The sequence below is a fragment of the Diospyros lotus genome, chromosome 7, assembly GCF_014633365.1.
Source record: "Diospyros lotus cultivar Yz01 chromosome 7, ASM1463336v1, whole genome shotgun sequence".
In the NCBI taxonomy this organism is placed as follows: domain Eukaryota; kingdom Viridiplantae; phylum Streptophyta; class Magnoliopsida; order Ericales; family Ebenaceae; genus Diospyros; species Diospyros lotus.
In genome coordinates, this window is record NC_068344.1 from 17,591,846 (window position 1) to 17,609,562 (window position 17,717).

Below are 17,717 nucleotides of genomic sequence, written 5' to 3' on the forward strand. Positions count from 1 at the left end.
TAAGTGATTTTAAATGGAAGATGGTTTTAGTAATATTTATTTAAACTAGTTCATCACCTATGCGATGCACGAAAGTTGATATGCATTGAATTTATTAAAAATTGACAACCATAATTTTTGTATGTGTAAATAAACACGACAATAATGAAAGCTTAAGAAGTGAATATAGTAATGTGATACATTTGTTTAAAAAGTTAATACATCTCAAGAGAACTACTATAAATTTTGGAAAACCTCTTTAAAAACTACATTTGTCGTTGAATTTGTCTGGCCCCCATCTTTGTCACAAATCAAAATTTTCAATCCTTTGCGATTTGTAACTCTAGAAATAGCTACGTATAATTGTTCGTGACTAAAAACGAGTTTCTTCAAGTACAACCCAATATGAGATAGTGATTGACCTTGACTTTTGTTGATTCTCATTGCATATGACACAATAAGAGGGAATTACCTCATTCGTAGTCTGAAAGGCAACCTAGGGTCAGATGGGGGTCAATGTCATCCTTGGAATAAGAATCTTATGTCCAGCATTGCTGCCTGTCAGAATTTTTGCCTCAAGAATGTGGTTTCCAGTTCTTGTGATAACCAACCTAGTGCCATTGCATAACCCCACAGAATGATCTATGTTTCTCAACAACATAACCAGAGTGCCAACCTTTAGCTTCAATTCATGGTTCGACACCCCAGAGCACCTAATTGCATTTAAAAATTTAGGTGTGTGAAGATCTTATAAAAGATCAACATTGCAATTTGATCTGCAAGTTGTGTCTGAACTTAAGTATGTCTTTGCCTCAGCTACATTAAGTGAAATGATGTACTCATTGACAGTCTCCACAACATCAAGAGTCAGTGCTAGTATGGCTCTACCTTGAAGATATTCATTTTCATTGACATTAGAAGTAAAGTTCGGATACATGTTGTTCACGATTGACGCAATAGGATCATCTGATGCATTCGACAACAGGTCATCCGATATATCAATAACCACATTACTGTCGTTCAGACCACCAATTGTTCCATCCCCTATGCTTGCTATCCATTCAGAAAAAGACTTTAAGTCGATTAAGTCTTCATCAGATTCAACATGTTGGAGCCTCATGTTCTTTGTCAATCTCAATACCTTACAATTTCTCTGTAGGTACGATGAATTGATGGTTGCAAGCATGATATCTTGTCTAGTATCTTTTGGAATCACAGGTAATATTTGTTGAAAGTCCCATCCAAGGACTACTACCTTCCTTCAATATGGTAATTTTGAACTCATTATGTTACTGAATTTTAGAATATCTTGCATGCTCCTCTCCAAAGCCTCAAAGCAATATTTATTAATCATAGGAGCCTCATCCCAAATGATAAGACTGCTTCTGATTATTAACTCTGCAAGAGAACTTCCATGTTTAATGTTACAGGTTGAATCTTCATTCAAATTTAGTGGAATTGCAAATCTGGAGTGAGCAATCCTACCACCGGGTAAAAGGAGAGATGTTATTCCACTCAATGCTACATTCAACATGATTTTTCCCTTCGATCTCAGAGCTGAGGATAGAGTTTTCCACACAAAGGTCTTGCCAGTTCCTCCATATCCGTATACAAAAAACATATCACCTCTATTCAACCTCACCGCATCCATTACAATGTCATAGACATATCGTTGCTCATCATTCAGATTAGACACCATTTTAATGTGCTTTTGGGACAGAGCATTTCTGTTGTACCGTAATTCATCTTGTATAAGTCTATTTTGATAGCAGGAAAAATATTCTGCATCTGGGAACGACATTGATTGAAAATGTCGTAGACACTTTCCACTGCTTCTCAGTATATTTTCTATCTCCACAAGAGTGTAACCCTTTATTTCTTCTTCAATCAATTCCAATTCCACATATTGTGGACACGATTAAAAAATATTGGAAACATTGTCATAATACAATTGAATGCTAAATTACGCATGTAGCAACAAATATTAAAATATAATTGAATACCTTCATGTTGCAACATGTTTTGTTGGTTGTAAAGTATATCATCAAAGAGGTATTGCCAACATTTTTCCCACACAATTTTAGGTCGAGATAGAGAATTAGAGAACAACAAAGTCACAGAAAGACTTCTCAAACAATGTGAAGATCCCCAGTGACTTGCCTTGACGATACCATCAACATATTCTTTGTCATCATTTAGCAATTCGAGTACGTAGCAAGCATCTCTATAAGAACTGTATTGAACACCGCAAATACATTTCAATTCGTCGAAGCTTGTTGGCCTACGAACTATATTTAGGAGGCTTCTCAAGTAATACATTTCTCCACAACCGGGAGGTATGTAGAATATATGTCCAATAGAGAATCCGCGTTTCCTCGAGTGCCATTCTTTGATTGATTGCTTCCAAACAAACTTGTTGGGAAATTTTTCATAAGTTAGTTCTCTAGCTTTAGGGTATATTTTATTAGCATCCATCCACGCAAGGAACATGTTCTGTTTCACAGAAGGTCAATTTACCAATTGGTCAATCGAATAAAAATCAGAAAACACAACATTTTGTTAGTTTGGAAGATGAAAACTCAAATGCTCAACAAGAGGATCTTTGTATTGGATCTCGAACCTAAAAATTATCCAGGCTGTCTCACATGGTGAAATGTACCTACAATCATAGTACATATTTATTTCGTCAACATTTTTACCTGCATCATCATCCTCACTGCTTTTGTAAAAAGCTGCAGTAACTCGATCATGTCCTTTGTTGAGATATTTGAACAAATATTTGATAGATTTGGATTTGTTACACCACTCTACATTCAAATGAGCACCATATTTCAACAACAAATCGTGATTATGGGGCACAACATATCTATTGTCAAGCTCAACACCGTTCTTCAACACTATTTTACCGTAATCTCTTCTTCGGTACACTAGATAACCATCATCGTCAACATTAGTAGATTCTATGAACTTCTTTAGAAAATGTTTTGTACATTAGCCATTAGACATGCAAGGAGAACTGTTTCTCAAATTGCTGCATGGGTTATGCACCATGAAATCGCGAACTGCTGAATAATAGCTTGGGTCAAAATCTTTGTTTGGAATCTCAACTAATATTATGCGATCAATGTTAGTTCCAGTTGGATACTTGTCTTCTTTAGACAAAAATATCAAAATATGAGCATGTGGCAGTCCACGCTTCTGGAATTCCACTATATACATAGCTAAATTGGAAAAATAATTGTATGTTAGGCTATAAACAATAGTAAATGATAATCACATTTTTTGTTGATCTTAAATAGAATACCTACTATGACTGTATTGAAAATATTATTGTGAAGAAGATCTTTAATCAAGTGGCTTAATTTGATCTTAAAATCTTATTGTGATGAAGATCTTTAATCAAGTGGTCAAATTATGTCCGGACGATCATCGAGTCTCAATCCTTTGCTCTTAACCAAACGAACCATCTCCGGCCACTTTGGATTACATATAAATGTAATAAACAGATCTAGATAACCAACCCACCTACATATCACCATTGCGTCCTGATAGTTCTGTATCATGTATCGTGCACCGCCAGTGAAAAAAGATGGCAAAACCACACGCCTACCCTGTGTTAAAGGGTCGATCTCTCCTCGTAATACTGCATCTGTCAAGCCATTGTACATTTCTGACCTTAACTTTTTTTGATGAGTTCATAAATAAGCCAAGCGTGACGATTCAACCATCGTGTAAGCATCAACCACAAACTGTTGGAAGAGCCTCATGGAGAATAGAATATGTGGTGATTCATAGTTTCTTTCTTGCAATCTATAGGCGAAGTACTCCCTCATACTAACTTTTTTCCTTCGAGCAAATGCAACTGATTTTGAATCTGTTAATGGAATATCCTCCCTGTAACCATCTTCCCCATACAGTAAAAGCAATGGATATTGAAGAGCTAGGTATGAAGCATTGAAATTAGAAGAAAGTGGCAACATACAAAGTAAGTGATTTTAAATGGAAGATGGTTTTAGTAATATTTATTTAAATACTCTTTTTGTCTTATTATGCCTAATTTTGCTACAAGAGCCTTAAGACGTGATGTTAGTAATCTTGTTGTTTTGGGAGGATTTAAGGATCATCAAGGAGATTATATAAGCTAGAAACAAGTTCAGTAAGGGTTAATATGTTTGTTGTGCAAATTGTATTGTCATGATTTGCATATAATGACAGGGGAGTGCTTAAGCATGAGGCTATGGATTTTGGGGACAAAACAGAGTTCGTGCTAGGATCTAAGAAAAATCATATGGGGCATCAAGAGTCTGCAGTGGATCAGGTGGACAAGCATGCATGAATCATTTTATATTTTTCTATGTTTGTCATGAGTTATGATTTTCTATGTTACATATTGCCTTATATTGAGTCTTAGGACTCACTCCCCCCATAACTAACCTTACAGATAGTTTGGGACCTACCAAGGGAAAGGCAGTGGTGGTGAATGCATCGTCGTTGGACACAAATGAAAGGTCGTGATGGCATCTTGTTCTGAGCAACCTAGCTACCACTAGTTGAGGTTATGTATAATTGTTTATTTTATCATTTGGGACATGAGTCACACGGCTGTATTTTTGGGTTGTAGTAAGTTTGTGTGTGGTAAACGAGTCCTAAGCAAAAGGTTGGATTTTGTCTATTTGTTGGAAAATAACGAGTTTTGTGTAAGTTTTTCTCCCATGATCTCATCATGCCTCTGAAACAGCTTTGAGATTCCAAGCGTGTAGCCTGACCGAGTTTTTAGTGCCTTATGCTTCCTATTTTTCTTTTGGGACTCGAGTTCTTGACTAGAGAATGCGATGAAACCTGGATCCCACCCAGGGTACCCAAACAAGTTGGGGCATAGTCGATATTCAAATTCAGCCAATAGCCATGGTTGTAACTGTGGGTTACGGTGACACCCCAGAGATGGGATCGGAGGCATCACAAGGCATATGGCATAATGTACTGATGCATTATCCCATGATGTCTACAAAATCTTTCGAACTCTTTTGAGGTGTATTCCCCTCCATTGTTTGTTCTTAACTTCTTCAAATAGTAGCCATTTTGCTTTTCAACCAGATTTTTAAACTCTTTGAATCTGTCAAAGACTTCTCCTTTTTCTTTTAACAAATATACCCATGTTTTTCCACTAAAGTCGTCAGTGAATGAGAGGATATACTTGTTACCTCCCAATAAAGTTGGACTAATGGGGCCGTACGCATCCGAGTGTACCAATTCTAGCCTCTAAGCTGTTCTCCTCGAGCCTTTGCTTGGGAAAGATCTTCTTTGTTGTTTTCACATAATACAAATCTCGTACACTTTGTTTAGTTAATCAATGTTGCAATTTGATCACCATGTTCATTTTCTTTAAAACCTTAGGGCTTCATAATTTAAATGATCATACCTTAAATGCCACAATATAGACTTATCTTCTATCCCGACCTTGAACCACCTTGAGTTGTACACATTCAAGTGCAGAGGAAACATTCGATTCTTCTTTATTTTAACAAAGGCCACTAAAACTTTGTTTTTCTCTCTCATTTCAAGAGCTGCATCCTTCACCCAAATTTCATATCATCTCTCCAATAGCTATCCCATGTTTATGATATTATCCTCATATTTGGCACAAAATACACGTCGTCAATGTACTTTTGTTCTCTATTTTTCAACTGCATCAATATTCTACCCTTTCCTTTCACTAGTCTTTGTGTTACATCACCAAATGTGATGATGTTGGTATATTGCTTGTCGAGATCTACGAAAAACTACCTTGTTCCACACGTGGTTGGATGCACCAGTATCAAGGTACCATGTACTTGAACCATTGGTTTCCAAATTACTATGGGCCATCATAAAATGCTACTATCTGTCTTTTCCTTATTTTTGATAAAATCTGCCTTGTTTTCTTTCTTTCGAGACCAGCATTTTGATGCATAGTGCCCAAACTTATTGCAATTGTAGCATTGCATTTTAGACTTGTTATACCTCCAGTTTGAATGTCGTCCTCAACCTCATCCTCAACCACGACCGCATCTACGCCCTCCTTGGTAGGACGATGCTTCAGCCTCACCTTCATTTCCTTGTCCTTGGCCCTAATTTCTACTGCCTCTTCCTCTTTTGTGGCCTCTACTTCTTTGCAAACTTCCCTAACTGGATTCACTCTTCTTCTATTGCATCGTGAGCTTTGTCTATAGTGCTTGCTCAACAGGCTAGTCATCTTCCCTTAGTCTTTCTTTGTATGCTTGGAGTGATCCCATAAGTTATCCCATAAACACTTGTTCCAAGTTTTTTGACTCCTCGATGGTTATTACAGCCATTCTATACTTCAGTACTAGAGACTGTAATATTTTTCGATTACTTGAACTTCTGTGATATTCTTGCCATTCCTTCTCATTTATTGTACAATTCTAATGACTCTTGAGAAATATTCAGCCATCGACTTCGAATTTCCTTGTTTTAATGTCTCAAACTAAGATCTTAATGTTTGCAGGTGAACATTCTTTACCTAATCAACTCATCCCAAAGGAATTTTGAAATAAGTCCCATGCTTTTTTTGAGGCTTCTGCCAAGACAACAAATTTGAACATATTTTTCATCAATGCCTTAATAAATGATGTACAACACCTTCTTGTCTACAAAAGACCATCAGGGTAGACCCTGCTAAAAAACACAAAGAAACAAACCCACACTCATATTACAAAAAGAAATAAAATCACAATCGCCTCAAACATGCAATGCAGAAATAAAATAAAAATATAGAAGACTAACCGCACACATCTTCTAACACCCCAATTTTTGGACGTGTTATAACTTAGGACAATTTTGGGATAATAAATTTTTTCCCTCAAAACTAATGCTAAACCATATCATTCCTCATATTCATACCAAAATTTTCATACATTTATCTCGAAAGAGAATCATCATAAACATTAAATGCAGAAGTTAGAATCGAACCTTAACTTTATCATTAACCATAAATAAGATTATACATCATCATTCCTCAAAACGTTCAAAATTCAAAGTAGCATAACTTAAATACATAGGCTACATAACATATAATCAATTCATCACGCACTTGCTAAGTGCCATCTCATTCCTCATTCATTCTCGTTTCTGCTACAATCTCCATCTAGAACGTTTGAATATTCTAAGGGCAAAAATCAAGTTAGATGATAAATCATCTAAGTAAGGGAACAATAAACATATTTCGTACATGAATGCAAAATGTCATCATTTCTTTCTAGTTTGAGTCGATCGTACCCAATTGTTGCTCCCCATTTTTACAGCCTCCTTATTAGGCCGAGGTGTATGGGTATATTCTTGGTAGAGTAGTGGTGCCAGTCCATAATCCCAAACCCTATGCAATGCATGACCAATAATAATATCGTGTACGTATGCACATTTCATCATAGTATGTAAATACAAACTATATGACATATTCACATCAAGACATGACAACATGATTAAATCATTTACATAAAATTGGGTTTTGGATTGAACTACTTACCTCATACGTATCTCATAACATCTTGATTCTCGTGTCAGGCTTCCAACGTACTCAATTCGGAATCTCAACATACCCTGGCCATCATATTCATTCAAGAATATCAATATTCTATTTTTTCTTATTTTCTCATAACTTTCTCCTATTTCTTTCTATTTTTTCTCAATAAATTTAAACTAATTATTTCTCAAATATTTCTCTATAACAGTTCATAAAATAATTTTCCTGATCTTTTGTAATTTTTCAAAAAATTTTACTCGCCTTAACTTAGCCCCTCAAACTTCCTTAGTAGTTGTGATTCAAGCTAAAAAATCGAATCATCATAGAAGACTCCTGAAAAGTCAACGAAATCTTGAAAGGGGTCTGATTTTTCATAAGAGTCAACTCTGAAGTAGTTTTGGAATGAAACAAAGCTCCTATAAGGGTACAAGGACAAAATTGTCTTTATCAAATAAGCTTTAAGTTATTAATTTTAGACTTTTAGTATCTTAATTCAAATGAAATTATTATTTGAGGATGTAATTCTCGTGTGCAAAGGTTGCCCACATCAAATTTAAAAGAGACCATCCATTGAAGTCAACACTATTTCTTAAGAAAATATAATACATAAAAAATCTGATCATTATAGCGACAACAAGATATAGGGACTCCGTAAGTAGAAGGACAAGGGACAAAAAATAAAAACCTCACAAGCAAGAGAAAAATACTTTTTTCTTGTTAATAAATTTTTTATTTAAAAAAAAAAAAAAACCTTCTTATCTATTAATTTTTTATCTTCAACTCCATTTCTTTTCTTGTGCTAGAACGGCTTCAAATTCGATATTATCTGATTCTGCGTATCCATCTGAAACAAAGGTGCTTTTATTTAGATACACTAAATATCGTAATTTTATTTTGTTAATTTTGAAGCAGCAAATACGTTTGTTGCCATTTTATTAATTAATTTTCCCCCTTTCTTTTTTGAGTTGCTGCAAGCCGCCTTCTGTTTTTCAATTAATATTAATATATATATATATATATATTTTAGATCAACCGGTAAAGTAAGAATGTAATGGGGTGTTACTCTTTGGATCTTCAATTTTCATGTTTAAGTCCTGCCCAGGAGATAGATCAGTAGACAAAAAATAATTCTGAAAAATAAAAAATATTTGTCACTTTTACGTTTGTGATTGTGGTAGAAGTCGAAACCAGCTTATTGAATTTCTTAATTTACCTCTTTTACTGAAATTATGGGACCGAACAATAAGGTACCGTGACGATGTGTTAATAAAAAAATATATATTAATACATTCCTCTCCAATGAGGTTGGGGTTATGATGTGCGCCTTGTCTTTAATATTTTGTGTCTTTCTCTGCACTTTCACGTGGCGTGGGCTTTTCTTCTTCTTCAGGCTTTTTCTTGGTGGGCAATTTGTCTTCCCAAATGCTCTCTGCCTCCCTTTTTTTCAACTTTCTTCTCCTTTCTTTATGTTTTAATTTCTTTCCTTGTTCTTGAACTCACGCAATCCTATGCGCCCGCCTTTTTTTCCAGACCACTTTCTTCTGCAACTGCTTCTCTTCTTTCTTCTTCTTTCCTCCGCACGCAATGGTCGGCTATTAATGATCGGCGACGGAAGCTTCCGGCAGTTACAGCTTCCTTGACCGGCTACTGTTCGGCTTCCGGTGCCTTGACTGTTTCACTTCCGACGCTGTTCGTCTTCTTTGTTGGCAGTGGTATCTGCTTCTGGCGGCTTCGTTCTTTCGACAGCGTCTGGTCTTCCGGGGCTCAACGGGTCGGTCTTCCGGAGCTCTGATACCAGATGTTGGAAGGTACTCCTTCCCTCTTCCTCAACAGTTTGTGTGGGTGTTGTGTGCGTAAGACCAAATAAATGGTGAAGAGCTTTTCTTTTCTGTCAGAAATCTTTGATAGAAAATGCGAGTGCAATTTTGTTTACCCTTCTTTTTAATGGTGTAACTATCACCCTCACTTATTTTGAACGACACCTTCACTGATTTTGTGAGTATAATTTTGTTCACTCTCTTTAATGGGTGACTATCATCTTCACTGATTTTGGATGGCACCTTCACTAATTTTGTGAGCCTTCACTAATTTTGTGAGGGTAAAAAATAATGAGACGGCACCTTCACTGATTTTATGAGGGTCAAAAATAACAGAACGACATGAGAGTAAAATTTAATTGTCGTCTCATTATTTTTTATCCTCACAAAATTAGTGAAGGTGAGATGATCAGTAAAAGTGATAGTCATCCCATTAAAAGGGTAAACAAAATCGCACTCAGAAAATGCTTTAAAAGTTTTTGGACAGCGACAGATTTAGGTTTTTGATTTAGTAAAAACGAATTTAAATATAAAAAATATAATTTTAAAAATAAGATAATAATAATAATATTAAAATATAAAAAATTTTATAATTGTTCACTTTTTATATTTTAATAAAGTGATATAATGATTTTATTAAATATATAATTTTTAATTTAGGTAATTAAATTATCATTCATTTATTAATTTCTAATTTTATTACACAATCAAGTCTTGATCGAGTCTTGATGTTTATAGTAAAAAATATATTTATTCTTAATTATAGTAATAGCAAGGGAAGTGTGAATTATAAAAGAAAATAAAAAATAAGATAAATTTAAAAATAAAATAAATTAGGACATAAGAGTTAGTGAATTTAGATTATTTGGACAAAGATTTAATATAATAATTTTGGATTGATTTTAAAAATTAAATTTAAAATAAAAATAATATATATATAAAAAAAAAAAAAAAAAAGATCTGCCCCCACTCGACCTCGCGAGCTTCCTTGGTGTCTTCTTCTTCATCTTCCAGATTTATCTTCTCTGCTTCGTATTCTGTGCAAGTTTAATCTCCAACAGTTTATTGATGCAAAAGGAACCATAAAATTAACAAAGTTGATTCCTCCAGAGAGTAGAGTCGGCTGACAAATCTCATCCATCGAAAAAGCAGGCTAAAGGAGACAGAGACCGCGTTTTAGTACTACTTTCTACATAAAGTTTTTATCTTTCGGCTGTCGGTTTTGTTGAACAGAAGTTTGTTTAATCGATTTGGCGGCTTTTGATTAGCAGCATGCATGTGGGTCCAAATTAATCTACAGATTTCCATAAATGGCGTAAGGAACCTTGAAACCTTAAAGTTAAAGACTAATATATATATTCAAACCAAAGGAGAAAGAATCGTGGCCCAGACAGAAACGATTGTACAACTGTCAAACTACGATTACTCAACTTTTAAGTTCTCTCTCCACGCCATTTGATTTCAAGTAAAGTTGTAAAATCTGTTTGCAAGATCGGATGGCCGGTTGTTTTGAATCCCATAACCTCCTCCCAAGGTGGCGTTGGCATTTTTATAATCACAAATAGTTTTAATGGGTATTTTTTTAATTGCGGTTACACTCAAATAATTACTTATTCATAAGATAAATGATTAGAATTTAAATTTATCTATATTTAAATTTTAACAAAATGATAAAATAAGTTATTCAAATTTGAATCTATCATACTTGTTTGAATTTTAACGATATATGTTTGTACATATATATATATATATTTGTGTGTGATATCGATAAATAGATATAGAATTTAATAGAAATAAAATAATTAAAATTAGTTTTTTATCGTTCATATACTGTCTCCAGTATTACTATTCGAGTGTCGGACAAACAAGAGGTGAACGTATAATTTTTTTTATAATTTTCTTTTACAAGATCATTAAACAAATTAATTTTGATTATTTCACAATAATTCAGGTATTTTTAATTTTTGTTAAAGTTCTACATATATATATATATATATTAGGATTGTTATCTTATATGAGAATTCTAGGGACGTTACCCACTATAAAATATTCCCTTCTAAGAGATATCAGCAAAGATACATGTACTCCCAAAGGAAAGTGAGGGCTCAGATATAGAAGAACAAAGAAAGGGGCATAACAGGACAAAGCACCGGAACGAATCTGCGTGGGATTACGATGAAGGAAGCAAGAATGGGCTCTGTGGAATTCATATTGATTTTCTTCATGCTTTCCTTCCACTTCTATTCTCCTCTTTCTATGGCAGAGAGCTCGCCGTCAGGTTTATTTTTATTTCACTCGATTAATGATTCGACTAAATATTTTAGTTGTTTGTTTCCCGGGAAAACATGAATTCTTTAGTGAACTAGCTTAGCATGATCACTCAAGGTTTCGCCAACTCAAGATGTGATTTGAAAGCAGTTTGTACCTATATATGTCTTTCTTTCTCTCTATGATCCTGTGCCATGTTGCCGAGATAAATTAATCCATGCTTTGGTTTGGTGGGATCCGGCTTCAAGCATGGATTGTGTTCTTGAAACCCAGATTGAGTAGACACTTAATTTGCAGCTGCTTCTCCACTCCCCAGAAATTAAGCTGAACATAACACAGTTGCAGCTAGCCAAACCCTAATTCGATTCTCATGGGATTACTGCTCATGCTCCTCTATCACTTGTTGTCCTTAATTTTTACAAATGCGATAAATCACAATAGAGACTTTATCTCATTGTATAAGACAAAGAATTAAACTCACGACTTACTGATACGAATCTTAACTTATCGTGACCCAATCATTTGACATGTATCTTGGAGCCATCATAATTCGATTATTATGAATCGGTAGTTAAGACACTCTTTACATAAACTATATTAAACAGATATGGGCCATATGGCATTCGAAAAGAACAAAAAAAAAGAAAAGTTGTATGCACTTTATATATTTATTTTTACATAGAGATAAATGGCATAAATATACATAATCAAGCAAAAGATAATCGTATCTCTTCTTTCACTAGTTTGTGTAGCATATGCTGTTTAGAATTCTTGATACGAAAATTTTAGAAACTAACGTCCCTTTGTCTGCAAGGTAGTACTGATTCGTTTACCCAATTACTAACTAAAGAATCCATTTGTTTTAAGGGCAATTTTCTTCTGTTTTTTATTTATATATATTTGAAAAATATTACTTATATTAATGTCACAATAGCACACTCTAGTGTGTTTTTTCTTATAATTAGTATTTTTCATAATTTTAATTATAAAAAACACTGTTAAAAAATTATATAATTAATCCTCTTTTCATCGCCAAAAGAAAAACTTTGTGTAATTAATTAGGATAGAGTATTTAAATTAAAACCAAAATTAAATTACATTAGAGCTCTGTCCAACTCTATTTATCATAGTTGATGACGAAGTACTCGTCCCAATAACCCGTGTTCTTTGTCAGCAGCAGCTCATTTGAAGGAAGACACTAGCTCTACTCGTGGCAGCGGAAATGGATTAGGCCACCGGAGAAGTATGGCAATCACCACTTTTAGTGCCAAAGGAGGCCGACCCATCGGCACCGGCGGGCCTAGGGAAGGAAATCACCGTACGCCAAGCACAGGAGGCGCCGCCGTGATTCCCTTTTATGCAGCGGGGGCTGCCGGCGGCCACCACGGCAGCCACCATGGGGCTGCAGGCAGCTGCAGACACAGCTACCTTGCACTCCTCACCTTGTGTGCAGTGGTCTTGGCATCGTTTCTCTTACAAGTAGTTCTGTGACTAGTAACCAAGCTACCGTGAACTCAATATGTATATTGGCATTCATAGGATAGTAAGTATAGTTTAGCCAGCACCAGTCCGTCCTTTATTTTATTTTTGTTTTTTGTTTCTTTCTTTTTTGTGTGCACGGTAATGTATATTGTCGGTTGTCTTTATTTTGTGCATGTGTTGTTGTGTTACAGACAAAAATTCATTAAAAACACAAAAAATACCTAAAAGTCTAAAATAATATTTTGAGCTAAAAATGTATAAATTTCTCTTTAATTGCGGGCCTCACGCAATACACAAATTAGTTAACTTTGACATTTACAAATCCCTTCGAGCTTCCCATAAAAAGGATAGACATTATCTTTTAGAAATCCTAATAAAACCTTGCTATGAAAGTGATAATTATTAAAAATTCTAATTCTGATAAAATATTAGAATATTAAGATAAATATCATCTATAAAAAATCTCAACCCAATGAGATTAAGGATTCCTCCATTCTCTTCTATAAATAAGTCCTATTCTAGAAAAAAGGTATGTCTCTGATATTGGTGAAAATTTTGCTATATAATTTTTAACATCATCAGCATTTGACTTAATTATCAGAGTATTTGCACGGGGACCTTCCTGTGCCCTCTGATTGTTTTATCTCTTGTAATCTTGTACAACATCAGGTCTCGAGATGAAGGTCTCAAGACGACATTAAGTCTCAAGACAAAGGCTCAAGACGACATTAGATCTCTAGACAAAGGTCTTAAGACGACATTAGATTTCGAGACGAAAGTCTTAGGACAACATTAGATTTCGAGACAAAGGCCTCAAGACTACATTAAGTCTCAGGACGAAGGTCTCAATATGACATCAAGTCTCAGAATGAAGGCCTCAAAATCACATCAAGTCTCAAGACGAAGAAAGTCTCGAGTCAACAATAATCTTAGACAACTTAACGACAACGTTTTCACCCCATAAATTTATTGTTGTGTTCGAGCGACAACAATTGGCGTTGTCTATGGAAAACGTACGAAAAGCAAACAAATCAGTCTACAATAGCCCAAACGAAAAGCACCACCAATCAACAAAGTCAAGAAAGAGTAGAGGCTTAGTCCTTGGGGCATTCACTCGGAGCACAAGACGATCCTTCACACCCCCACAAGATCGCCACCAGATAGTCTTCCTCACACCACTTGAGATTCTCAGTCCTAAGGCCCTCTCAAGGCTTCCTCCCAAGTTTAGCTGGGAGTTCACTCTTAAGACCAGTCAAGAATCCCCTCCCAAGAACAGTTGGGGACTCTCTCTCAAGACTAACTAGTTAGAAATCCCTTCTTGGGGTTAGTTGGGGACTCACTCTTAAGACTAGTTGGGAATCCCCTCCCAGGGTTAATTGGGGACTCACTCTTAAGAATAGCTAGGAATTCTCTCCCGAGGCCATCTGGGGGCTCACTCTTAAGGCTAATTGTCTTAAGACCAGCTGAGGATCCATCCCGGGCCAGTTAGGGAACCATTCTCAAGATTAGCCAAAGACTCACTCTAGGGTCGACGAGAAACTTATCCCACGAGGCTTACAGGCTCAGATAAACTTTTCTCGTAATACTACAAGCAGAGTATGAAGCCTTGCGATGCTAACATGAAGAAATAATGCAGGCACTACAAGAAAAATCTGTTTTAGTGACGGAAAAATCCGTCACTAAAAACATAAAATCCGTCACTAAATTTTTCTGTGACGGGTTTAGTGACGGGGTAAAATCCGTCACTAAAGCGGGCGTGACAGAATTTTAGTGACGGGGTGAGTGCTACCCATCGCAGATCTGTGACGGGATAGCAGTTCCGTCACAGATTTGTGACGGGTGTCCCGTCACAGATCTGTGACGGGGCAGTACTACCCTTCACAGATCTGTGACGGGAAGTATTTCCCTGTCACAGATCTGTGACGGGGGAAGTTCATCCCGTCACAGATCTGTGACGGGGAAGTACTTCCCCGTCACAGATCTGTGACGGGATGAACTTCCTCCGTCACAGATCAGTGACGGGAAAGTTCTGCCCGTCACAGATCTGTGACAGGGGAAGTTCATCCTGTCACAAATCTGTGACGGGCAAATACTTCCCGTCACAGATCTGTGACGGGAAAGTACTACCCGTCACAAATCTGTGACGGAAACTGCCCCGTCACAGATCTGTGACGGGACAGTCTGTCACAAATCTGTGACGAACAGGGCAAGTCGTCACAGATCTGTGACGAGAAGTACTGCCCCGTCACAGATCTGTGACGGGCTCCCCGTCATAAAAATTCTTAAAATAAAAAATAAAAACGAGCAATCTGTGACGGGATACTACCCGTCACAGATCTGCGACGGAGCACCCGTCACAGATATTTTTAAATATAAAAAAAATAATATTAAATAAATAATTAATATTTTATAAAATTAATATAAATAAAAAAATAATTTTGGAAAAAAAATTAAAGTAATATTAATATTTTAAATCAATAATATATTTTTAATTTCAAAAAATATATTTTTAATTTTTAAATTCATAAAATTAAAATTTATATTTATTAAAATTAAAATTAATATTTTCTTTTATAAGAATAAAAAAATTTAAAATAACAACAATTTTTTTAAAAATTTAAATAAAATATTAAAAATAACATTAAATAAAATTAATATTACTCACATTCACATTAAAAATAAAAGAAATTTAACATTAAAAAGAAAATTAATATTATTTTAAATCATAATATATTTTTATGAAATTAATATATTTTTAATTTCAAAAAATATATTTTTAATTTTTAAATTTATAAAATTAAAATTTATATTTATTAAAATTAAAATTAATATTTTCTTTTATAAGAATAAAAAAATTGAAAATAACAACAATTTTTTTAAAAATTTAAATAAAATATTAAAAATAACATTAAATAAAATTAATATTACCCACATTCACATTAAAAATATAACAAATTTAACATTAAAAAGAAAATTAAAATTTAATATTAATATTAAGATTACCCAAGTTTACTTCAATGTTTACAACATTCCACTACAATCAATCGTCATTATTATTAGCATTTTCATCTTCATCATTGTCACTCTCATCTTGATCAGCTACCGGGTCAGATCCACCTGGAACAGTCGACGGTCCAGCATCTGCAGTAGATTGTTTTGTCAATCTACTTATTACTATATTCATTTCTGACTGCCACACTGTCACTTGTTCTTGCCACTGTCGTAATTGCCGATTCTCAGCCTAGGATTCAAGCAACTCATCAGTTAATTGGGTGACTTTAAGTTTCATTTGTTGAAACTCTGGTGACATATGTGAAGATGATTGGCTAGATCGATTGGTGGTAGATGGATATAACAAATTAGCTTGGGAGCCCAGCCCGTATATTCGACCCTTTCTATTCCAACCACTAACAGCTTGATAGAAGATGTCGTGTTCATTAACTGTAGGCGATGAGGACTCTCCAGTACTTGTGGATGATGAAGATGCCTTTGCACTCAATCTTTCATATTTTTCCTATAAAATTAAAACATTCATGTAAATGAATTAAAAAATTATTTTAAAATAAAAATTTTAATTTAATTTATAAAACACACTTATAGCGATGGCCCTAGATCTGTCATCGACCCACACTTCTTCTCCTTGATTATCTTTCCTGGTGTGGGTTCTCCTGAAGAATTCAAACTTATTGGGCTCACGATTCAATTCAGTTGCCTGTATAAGAAATTAATAAATAATATAGTAAATAATATAGTAAACTTATAATTTAAATAAATTAAAAAATATATATAACTTAGCATAAGTAATTACCAGCCTTCTTCGAGTCAAGGAGAATGGAATGGACCCGCCAGTGTGGAGCGACCCACCGGTCTCGGAAGCACGATTTTTTTTATTTTGTGTGGCAATTTTTTTGTTGCTTTCTTCTGCCCACTTTGCATCAAGTGCCTTACGCACGTCGGGATCCATCCACATTGCTTCGTCTTCCCTATTTCTAATTCGATGCAAATGGCTCCTAAAACTTCGTCTACCAGACTTATTCCATGTGAGCCATATGCGATCATTCTCCTCGGCTTGCCAAAAATACGTCTTCTACATTAAGTTAAGAAACATATATATATATAAGAATTTAAATACAAACTTATATTAATAAAGAATTATAAATTAACTTACGTTAAATTCTTCAAGCCACATCCTTCGTATTATTTCTGGCACTTCATCCCAATGAATCCACGGTTCGGTGTATCGTGCCCTCCAAATCTTTCCTAATTTGCTTGGTGGGCCACTCTCAGGGATAAAACTGTCAAACACAATATATATATATATTCATTTGCAAGTAATAAGTTTAAAATAATAAATACGATACTCACTGATTACACTGTTCATCGCAAGATAAGTATTTTCGACCGTCTCCTTGGCTGATGCCAACCGGGTCAGTTGGAATGGGCTCAGAGTGTTGTGCAGAAGCAGATGATGAATTGAGTCCTTGCGGTGTCGGCATGAATGTGTATGGGGAATGTCTGTCTGGCATATAAGAAGTTCCCCCAACATATTGGCCACTCGGTGGTACAACATCTGGTGGGTAGAAAGTTGGTGGAACACCATAATAACCCCATGGCGGCATCGTGGTTCCAGGATATGGAAATTGATGAGGCAT

General features: G+C 35.1%; 2 protein-coding genes across 4 annotated transcripts; one reads left to right on the forward strand and one right to left on the reverse strand.

Moving 5' to 3' along the window:
• Window positions 1–481: 481 nt before the first annotated feature.
• LOC127805583 (uncharacterized) lies at window positions 482–1,099 on the reverse strand. The gene is made up of 2 exons (XM_052342337.1): window positions 819–1,099; window positions 482–692 (listed from the first exon to the last, which is right to left on the reverse strand). Exons 1-2 carry the CDS (start codon window positions 1,097–1,099, stop codon window positions 482–484), a joined length of 492 nt encoding a protein of 163 aa, XP_052198297.1.
• Window positions 1,100–11,327: 10,228 nt separating this feature from the next.
• On the forward strand, window positions 11,328–13,329 carry LOC127806565 (glycine-rich protein DC9.1-like). Of its 3 annotated transcripts, none has more exons than XM_052343943.1 (2): window positions 11,328–11,593; window positions 12,764–13,329. In XM_052343943.1, the coding sequence occupies exons 1-2, from the start codon at window positions 11,491–11,493 to the stop codon at window positions 13,072–13,074; spliced, it is 414 nt and encodes a 137-aa protein (XP_052199903.1). In that variant the 5' UTR covers window positions 11,328–11,490; the 3' UTR covers window positions 13,075–13,329. The 3 variants fall into 3 exon arrangements, with proteins under 3 accessions (XP_052199903.1, XP_052199901.1, XP_052199902.1); XM_052343941.1 differs by having other exon boundaries at window positions 11,329–11,593; window positions 12,758–13,329; XM_052343942.1 differs by having other exon boundaries at window positions 11,343–11,593; window positions 12,761–13,329.
• Window positions 13,330–17,717: the final 4,388 nt, after the last annotated feature.